The sequence below is a fragment of the Myotis davidii genome, unplaced genomic scaffold (assembly GCF_000327345.1).
Source record: "Myotis davidii unplaced genomic scaffold, ASM32734v1 scaffold594, whole genome shotgun sequence".
NCBI classification, from domain to species: domain Eukaryota; kingdom Metazoa; phylum Chordata; class Mammalia; order Chiroptera; family Vespertilionidae; genus Myotis; species Myotis davidii.
Genome location: NW_006285787.1, coordinates 223,923 through 234,349, shown reverse-complemented (window position 1 = coordinate 234,349; position 10,427 = coordinate 223,923). Strand labels below are relative to the sequence as shown.

Below are 10,427 nucleotides of genomic sequence, written 5' to 3'. Positions count from 1 at the left end.
ACTGTTATGAATCGTAATGTAAATATCTGATATGCAGGATGTATTTTCATTGTTACAAATTGAACATAATTAAAGCATAGTGATTAATTACATATTGTTTTTAATATGTAATTATATATGTGTTTTCTGATGGTCTAACAACCCTATGAAAGGGTCGTTCAACCCCCAAAGCGGTGGTGACCCACAGGTTGAGAACCACTGCCTTAGAATTATCTTTCAAATCATTGTATCAAATGAAGTTGGAAAGAATATTAAATATAAGTTCTCATAGAGGAAACAAAGCTAAGAAAGTGAATTCTTGGAAATGTATATTTTGCTGCAATAGACTCATACTTTCTCTTGCCTTTTTTTTTTTTTTACTACAGGCTTCCACCTATCATTCAGGACAATGGATGTGGCCAATAAATCTACTGTTTCTGAATTTGTTTTGCTGGGACTCTCTGATTCCTGGGAACTACAGATGTTTTTCTTCGTGGTGTTTTCATTGTTTTATGTGGCAACAATGGTCGGTAATAGCCTCATAGTCATCACAGTCATAGCTGACGCTCACCTACACTCTCCTATGTATGTCCTGCTTACCAACCTTTCCATCATTGATATGTCTCTTGCTTCCTTTGCCACCCCTAAGATGATTACAGACTACCTTACTGGACACAAAACCATCTCCTTTGATGGCTGCATCACTCAGATTTTTTTTCTACACCTTTTTACTGGTACAGAGATCATTTTACTTATGGCTATGTCCTTTGATAGATACATTGCAATATGTAAGCCTCTCCGCTATGCTTCAATCATAAATCCCCAGGTATGTGTTGCCCTCGTGGTGGCTTCCTGGGTTGTGGGAGTCATGCATTCAATGAGTCAGGTCATATTTGCTCTCACTTTACCATTCTGTGGTCCCAATAATGTAGAGAGCTTTTTCTGTGACCTTCCTGTGGTGTTCCAGTTATCTTGTGTGGATACTTATGTCCTAGGCCTCTTTATGATCTCAACAAGTGGCATAATTGCCTTGTCCTGCTTTATTCTTTTATTTAATTCTTATGTTATTGTCCTGGTTACCATCAAGAATCATTCTTCAAGAGGGTCATCTAAGGCTCTTTCTACCTGCACAGCTCATTTCATTGTTGTCTTCATGTTCTTTGGGCCATGCATCTTCATCTATATGTGGCCACTAAGCAGTTTTTTAGTAGATAAGATCTTGTCTGTGTTTTATACCATCTTTACTCCCATTCTGAATCCAATAATCTATACATTAAGAAACCAAGAAGTGAAGGCAGCCATGAGAAAATTGAAAAATAGACTTCTAAATTCCAACAAGGCAGCTCCTCTGCATTCTTTTTAGTTAACTTCTAGTTTGGTTATCTTTTATTTTTAGCATCCTAGGCATTAAGTACCACAATTTGTGTATACACAGCATGTGCTATGCTCTTACTTCTTATTAAACCGTAATTGCCAAAATTTGTGAAAGTACAAGGTAAGTTCATATTTAAATATGAATATGTTTAAAATACATTTTAAATTTTAGAAAAGCAAGTTGACAAAAGCAACTTCTTCTAGAAGCAAAGAATATTTATAAAAATGCTAAGAGTGCTCTGGCCAGAGTGACCCAGTTAGTTGGAGCATTATCCATACACCAAAAAGTCACAGGTTCAATTCCTAGTGGCCATATACCTAGGTTTCACATTCTGTCCCTGGCTGAAGTAACTACATTTTACAAGAGGCAACCAATCAATGTTTCTCTCTCACATCAATGTTCCACCCCTTCTCTCTCTCTCTCTCCTCTCCTCTCCTCTCTTCTCCTCTCATCTCCCTCCTTTCCTCTCTCTAAAATCAATAAACATATCCTTGGGTGACTTTTCCCATTAGGAAATTCAAGATTAATATCCTGTTCACTGATAAAAGAAAATGAGAAGAGGAATTATAGATAAAAAGGAAACTAGTAGATAATATTTACATAACACTAACAACTGAGTTACTCAGAGAATTGAGTAAAATTAGTAAATTTCTACATCTATAAGCCTTAGAAACTCAATACTGCCATAGGAGTAGCTTCTGACAAATCGTGATTTTCTACATATATCTCTGTTATTACTTAACATTTAAATCATTGTGATCTCTTCTGTTAAAGAAAGTCCTTGCTTTATTTCATTACAAATGTTGATGAGTTCCAAAGGAAATGCTATAAGTAGAGGAATCTCCACCGCTCACTTTTAGTTAGCAAGGAAATAAACGCAGCCAAAACTCCTTCTAATAATGCAGAATGCATAAAGAGCCTGGAGAATTCAGCAAATCAGAAAATATTTTGAAACGACTTTCAAAGCAGTACAATTTGTTTTAAACAAAAACCATGGTTGCTTAATGTCTGGGAAGTTAAAGCTAGAATTAAATTAAGAGATACCATTTATGATAATAAGTAAAATTATGGGGAGCCTATGCTTTCATTTAAAAGTATTATATTGCTTTACACTTTGGTTAAACCACATTTTCATTTTAATATTTGGATGCAAAAATAAGAATTTTGTGCTTAGTAATACACAGTTATTGTAGTAAGCATGTTTCTATATACAATCAGGTTTTTTTGTTATTTTTGTTGTTTGTTATCATTTTAAATGCTAGGTTCAAGATTAGCTTTAAGGTACACAAGGTATTACTACCACCTGCTGTTTAGTACTGGAATTGCAAGCATTGAAGGTCAAATAATTCTGGATGCCTTGTTTCACAGATTATCTTCTTTAAATGATGGTAACCATTAAAGAATTAACTGTTATTTAGAATTTGGTAAGCTATATTTATAAAGTATGAGGTCCAGTATATCATCCAACTCATATCCACAAGAGCGAGGACCTGTTGCAACCATAGTATTTGATAAATATCAAATTGTTATTTTTTTTCTGGCATTATTGAGTAAAAAGAGAAAACCAAGAAGTATATATGCACTAATTATCACTGATGAGAAAGAAGTTAAAGAAAGAAATTCATTACTTTTCATTTTAAACTATATGAGAAAAAATGTGTTTTTTCTTAATCAGTGTTTTTCTTTTCTTCATTAATGTGTTGAGCAAACAAGGAAACAACTTTACAGTTTAAAAGTTTTGACAGTGTATTTCAAAACTAGTCATGTTTGACTGAACCGACCATCCAACCTCAGAGAGAAGGCAGGAGAGGGGCGTAAGAGATCAACCAAAGGACTTGTATGTATGCATATTAGCATAACCAATGGACATGGACACTGGGTCAGTGGGGGCTTGTCCTGGGGGGCAGATGTGGCAATCAGGGAAAAAGGAGATATATGTAATACTTTAAACAATAAAAAAAAACTAGTCGTGTTTGGAATTGTTGGGTAAAATGTCTACAGTATTAATTTGAGAATGAAAATTGTTGGGTAAAATGTCTACAGTATTAATTTGAGAATGAAACATGTTTATATCCTCAAAATAAAAGTATAATTCTTCTGGAAATGGTGATATTAATGGACCAATTTAGGTTGTGTATGTGGACTTTATCTCAATTTTAGTTACATGTGCAAAAATGTTCAAGATCATGGAACTCATTTATGTAGAAATGTTGAACTGCTATGCTATAAATGCCCCCAGTAATTATTTCAAATAATATTTATTTGAAAAGGAAATGTATTCTTTAATGAATTGAGGTATGTGGGTTTTTGTTTGTTTGTTTTTCAATATAAAACTGGAGTCTTTTTAAGGGGATATCATCAGTCTTCAGTGCTTGTGTGGAGATTTATAAAAGTCAAGGACATGTTTGCCAAAACCCTCAAAGGTATGACTGAATGGCAGACAACTCTGTGAAGCAAGTCAGCAATGAAACTAAGTAGTCAGCAACGAGTGCACAAATTTTTGTGCACCGGGCCTCTAGTCTATATATATAAACGCTTAAGTGATGGTTACAACCGAATGACCAGAACAACTGGAACAACCAGTCGACCAGTCGCTATGATGTGCACTGACCACCAGGAGGCAAACGCTCAATGGTGATCAGTGTGCTTCCACTGCCAACCTCCCATGGCCAACCAACCTACCCTGGTCCCTCCCCCTGGCCGGCAAACCTCCTGTGGTCCCTCCCCCTTAGTCCTCTCCCTGTCCACCAGGCTCCATCCAGCAGCCAGCAGGCCCTGATAGGCCCTGATTGCTGGCCAGGCCTAGGGACCCCACCTGTGCATGAATTTGTGCCCTGGGCCTCTAGTTTTAAATAGACACCTAAAACTTACCCAATCAGGAGGTACAGATAGATGGATGATTTTATCACTATGTCATCTCAACATGCTGCTGATCCTCTTACTAAGGATAAATACAGTGACATGGCCATCGGCTACTTAAACTGCGGTAAAGATGGTGTTAATTGCCACCAGGGCATCCGAAGGTAGAATAATGTTTTGCAAAGCATGCCAGATGAACATACCAGGTAGAGGAAAGCTTTAAATGGTCTAAATTTCCAATAACACTATTGAAGGAGTATTGAGATACTAAGGAAGACTTTACAAAAAAACTATGTTGATAAGCATTCAGTTTCTTTTAGATTTTTGAGAGCCATGAAGTTTGGTAATGCCAAACCTATGAGCTTTTAAAAATTGTGAAAAACTGTCTTGTAAAATTAAGCAGAAGAATTGATGCAGATAGGAAAAATCAGGCATGGGGTGGGTGTGGGGTGGAGGGGACCAATGGGCAAATAAAGGGACATCTGTAATACTTTCAACAATAAAGATAAAATTTTTAAAAATCAGGTATTACATGAAAACAGATAAAATATAATTGTAATTATGTGATGGAATTATGTAAATACAATGGAAATAAAAACTACAAATGATGTATACTTCCAAAAATGTTTGAGGAAAAAAAATGCTGTACGTTTCATCTTCTCTTCTTTGCATGAGTTTCCCCCAGGATCATGGAATGGGCCCTCACAACCTTTTATTCATTATTTTTACTCTTTTTCTTTTCTTACAGAAGTTCCCTCATAATTTATAAGTTTTAGGTTCTGCAGAACCTCTCCCCACACAGAGTGTAGTAAAATCTTAGGCCCATGTATCTTTTTACCAGTGTTAATGCCAGTCCTACAAATTGTTAGTGGTGTGAACTTGGCAAAGGACTTAATGTCTCATAACCTGTAAAGGGAGATAATAATGATACTTATACCACATAAAATCATATGAAGAACATAAAATATATGTTTAATAAATATTAATTGTTTTAATAGCATTTTGACCAACTCTGGGCATCTTTGTTTAAGGGGGTTGATATTTTCCTGAGTTAACAATTGACATGTTTAATTTTAAAGGTAAATTTTTATTTTATAAAATTTAATTATTTGTATCTGTATATATTTTCATGAAATTAAGATGTATCGGGATTAATTTGGAAAATTAAAAGTAACTTCCATTAGAATACTACACTAGGTCGTATATTAATTGAAGCTTGTTTTTAAATCTCCCTTTTGTTTGTTTTGTGTTTATATAAATAATAATAAAATGCTTTATTAATTGATGATTTTACAACGTTTTTGAATTAAAAATGTGGTTTTCTCTGCTTTAAATGCATTCTACAATATGTGAAATGTATTCTTCTAATTAGACTCTCATTGGCAAAAAAATAAAAAGTATGTTTCTCCTAAATCCACCCTAATTATTTTGAAATGTATTTATTTGTTTTTTATTTTTCAATTATGTTTGACATACAATGTTATATTAGTTTTGAGTGTACAACATAGTGATTACACATTTATATAACTTAGAAAGTGATCGTCCCAATAAGTCTAATACCCATCTTACACCAGACATAGTTATTATATTATTAACTGTATTCACTATGCACATTTACATCCCCATGACTATTTTATAACTGCCAATTTGTACTTCTTAATCTCTTCAACTTTTTCACCCAGTTCCCCAAACTCCCTTCAGTCTGCAAACCATCAATTTGTTCTTCTGTTTGTTTCTTTTCATTTTTAGATTCCACATATAAGTGAAATCATATGGTATTTGGCTTTCTCTGACAAATATTTCACTTAGCATAGTCCATCCATGTTGTCACAAATGGCAATATTTTGGTTATTTTTATGGCCAAATAATATTTCATTGTATACAGTAGGGCCTTGACTTACGAGTTTAATTCGTTCTGTGACGGAGCTCATATCTCAAATTACTCATATGTCAAATAAAAAGTGAACGAGTGAGACACATGATGCTGGGCTGATGTTGTGGCGTTCACTGTGACGTTCGCTGCGCCAACTAGCGGTGGGGTATCTGAAGCTGTCGCATAACCTGAATTTTAGCTCACAACTCAAAGCAAAAAATCGGCCGAGAGATGGCTTGTATTTCGAAAAACTCGTTAGTCGGGACACTCGTAAGTCAAGGCCCCACTGTATATGTACCACTTCTTTATTCAGTGTCAATAGATTGTTTCCATATCTTGGCTATTGTAAAATATGCTGCAATGAGTTTAAATATGCATATAACTTCTTTTTTAAATCTGTATTGTTGAAAATATTACATATGTCCCCTTTTTGTTCCCATTGCCCCTTATAGCCCGCCCCCACGCCACAACCCAGGCTTCCACCATCCCATTGTCTGTGTCCATGGGTTATGTATCTATGCATACAAGGTTTTGGGTTGATCTCTTTCCACCATCCACCTACCCTGGCCTTTTCTCTGAGATTCAGCGTCTGTTCCATACTTCTATATCTCTGGGTCTATTTTGTTCAACAGTATTTTGTTTATTAGATTCCACATATGAGTGAGATCATGCGATACTTGTCTTTCTCTACTGGTTTATTTCACTTAGCATGATACTCTCCAGGTCCCTCCATGCTGTCTCAAAGGGTAAGAAATCCTTTTGTTCCCCCATTGCTTTTATTTTTTAATTTAATTTTATAAATCTTTATTGTTGAAAGTATTAAATATGTCCTCTCCCCCCCATTGTGTTTTAAATTTCTTAAGATAAATATCCAGAAGTGGAATTGCTTGGTCATATGGTAGTTCTATATTTACTTTCCTGAGAAACCTCCATACTGTTTTACCAATTTACAATTCCACTAATAGCAAATGAGGGTTCACTTTTTTTCCACATCCTCGCCAACAGTTGTTTCTTGATTTATTGATAATAGACATTCTTACAGGTATGAGATGATATCTCATTGTTGTTTTAATTTACATTTCCCTGATGAATAGTCATATTGAACATCTTTTCATATGCCTATTGGCCATCTGTATGTCCTCTTTGGAGAAATATCTATTCAGGTCCTCTGCCCATTTTTTAAAATCAGATTGTGTGTGTGTGTTATTTTATATTTTTTTAGTGTTGAGCTGTACAAGTCTTACGTATTTGTATATCAATCCCTTATCAAATATATGATTGGTGAACATGTTCTCCCATTCAGTGTATTATCTTTTTATTTTGTTGGTTTCTTTAGCTGGGCAAAACCTTTTTAGTTAAATATAGTCCCATTTGTTTATTTTTTTGCTTGTTTCTCTTGCCCAAGAAGACATATTTAAAAAATATTACTAAGAATGATTTGAAGAATTCACTTCCTGTTTTCTTCTAGGAGTTTTATGGTTTCAGGTCTTAGTTTCAAGTCCTTAATCCATTTTGAGTTGGTTATTGTACATGGTGTAAGATAGAGATTCGGTTTCAGTCTTTTGCATGTGGCTGTCTAGTTTTTCCAGCACCATTCCTTGAAGAGATTTTGTAGGTACTGTATTTTTTAATGCAATTGTAGATGGGATTACTTTATTAATCTCTCTGGTAATTGGTTATTAATGTCTAAAAATACAACCAATTTCTGAATATTAATTTTGTATCCTGCCACTTTACTGAATTCACCTATTAGTTCTAATAGTTTTTTTGGTGGAATCTTTAGGGTTCTCTATACGCAGTATTATGTCACCTGCCACCTAATTACTTTGAAACTTTTCCAATCTGTAAGGTGTCTCATTACTATTGTAGAGTTGTTGCAGAATATTTCCATTCCTTTGAACTACTTGTGTATGCCTTTGCTTATTTTTCTGCTTGGTTATTAATATATCTATATTTTTATTTCTAACAATATTTTGATTAATAAGAAATTAATCTTTTATTGTCATAGTTGTTATACATATTTTCCATTTTGGAATTTTAATTTAATGCTTAGTGTGGTTTTTCTTTGCTGTATCAACTCTAAACATTTTTTAAAAAATGTATTTTTATTGATTTCAGCAAGGAAGGGAGAGGGAGAGAGAGATAGAAACACCAATGATGAGAGAGAATCATTGATCAACTGCCTCCTGCATGCCCCCTACTGGGGATCAAGCCCACAACCTGGGCATATGCCCTTGACTGGAATCAAACCTGGGACCTTTCAGTCCCAAGGCCGATGCTCAATTCACTGAGCCAAACCAGTTGGGGCTAAACATTTTTTGTTCAATAAATCTATCCATTATGGCATCATGCTTAGGAAGAACTCTCCAACTCCAAATCATAGAAATATTTCAAGTTTTTTTAGTTCCCCCCTAATCTTTTTAAATTGAATGTTTGACCCAACTGAAATTTATTAAGGTGTCAGAACTGGCATACAGATACAAATTCATCTTGTACAACCAATTCCACAGATTTAATAATCTGTATTTCCTTAAAATAAACAGTTCTACCATTACAAATGATATTATTTATGGCACTTAGTAATACAGCTATTACTACACGCTATTTTGTTTCATTTACTGTTTATATATAACTTTACTTCTTTTAGTTTTTAAAATTTCAATTGAATTTATTGGGGTGACATTGGTTAACAAAATGATATAGGCTTCAAGTGTAAAATTTAATAACAATCATCTGTATATTGTATGGTGTGTTCACCACCCAAAGTCAAGTCTTCTCCATCACCATTTATCTCCCCTTTATCCTCTTTGACCTCTCCTCATCTCCACTCCTTTCCCTCTGGCAATCACCATTCTGTTGTCTGTATCTCTACATATTTTTTTAAAATATCAAGGTATTTTAATTTTTAAGTATTTGAATATATTTTGTTTGATAGAGCTACTTCTGATTATTTTTCTCTTGAAAATATTTCTTGTATGTTCTCACAAAATTCATTCTTCTAGTAACCATTATAGACAACTTTTGTGATGATACTTTTTTGCCAGCAAGAAAAACTAATTTTGACCAACCTGAGCCAAAAGTAACAATTAGAAGCATTTAACTTTATCAACATTTTTGATGGAAAGTTTGTGGAAGCAATCTCAGAAATGAACAAGAAAGGACTAGACGTTATATAGCACGAAACATAGCCAAGACTATGTTTGCCTAGTAAAAACAACTGTTTGCCAACACTGGGTCTTCCCTGAACCACTACTGCTGGAATCCAACATTCAAAGTCCTAAGTAGTACCGTCCTGTTTTGCATATTTGCTCATACTCTGTCTGCCCAGATTGTGGGGAGCATTTCAACAAAGGAGGCTTAGTGTATATATCACACAGGCTCTCACAATAGAGATGAAGATTCCTCCTAAACATAAAAGGTCAAAATTTACAGTTGCCACATAGCTAACTCTACAATTACAAATATATACTAAAGCATAATTTTTCAAATTCTGAAAATAATTCTATTTTATGAAAGAAACTACCCTATGTTGTCTTTGAAGTTTAATTTGGAAATATTTATTTATTTTTTTGTTTTGTTGTACGGGATATTTTATTTTAGAATAGTTCCAGATTTACAGAAAAATTGTGAATACCCATGAACACCACACCCACTTTCCCTTATACTAATATTTCACTTTGTTATGGGGCAAATGTAACATGAAGTGAATCATGAGTGAGACAGTTAGAGTGAAACCTCACTTCTCTAGTATCTCCAATATCCAACAAGGCTGTTCTAGACCAAGGTGTTACTGGAAAAACTGTGCCAGTGTGGCATAAAACTCCACATCTTGAGCTGACCATGCTTTCAATAGTTTAACAATATTCAATGTTCTACCATCTCAAAAGTAAATCAAATTCATTATTATACTCCGCTAGAACTAACACAACACCCTGTTCCTGCGCCTATTCCCTCCTACCCTTCGATTGCCATGGTTGGGGTCGGGTGTTGAAAGGCCCCTGCCACTTCCTTGCTTGTAAATCTCTTGGGCTCTGGGGTTGGTATGTCTCCCTCTTCAATTAACTGCTGTTTCAGTTGAATGAGGTCCTTCCTAGAGAGCTCCTCTCCATGAGATGCCAGCAGCTCTGTGACATCCTCAGCCTCCAACTCCAAATCAAGCTGCTTACTCAACTCAGCAACATCTGGATGACAACCTCAACTGAATCCTCAAAGCCATGGAAATCATTCACAAACTGGGACACATTTTTTTCCAAACACCATTCAGTTTCATCTGCTTAACTTCATCCGAAGAATCAGAAATGTTCTTTACAGCAGCAAGAACATTATAAGATTTCCAAAAGC

General features: G+C 34.8%; 1 protein-coding gene across 1 annotated transcript in view; it reads left to right on the top strand.

The window, feature by feature from the left end:
- The first annotated feature begins 366 nt into the window (after positions 1-366).
- LOC102775492 (olfactory receptor 4K2) overlaps positions 367-10,427 on the top strand; it is a 24,067-nt gene continuing 14,006 nt past the window's right edge. Inside the window, exons 1-2 of the mRNA XM_006756767.2 lie at positions 367-1,329; positions 10,377-10,425. Of these exons, the coding sequence (XP_006756830.2) occupies positions 389-1,329; positions 10,377-10,425 (990 nt within the window). The 5' untranslated portion in view covers positions 367-388. The remainder of the gene's footprint in view (positions 1,330-10,376; positions 10,426-10,427) is intronic.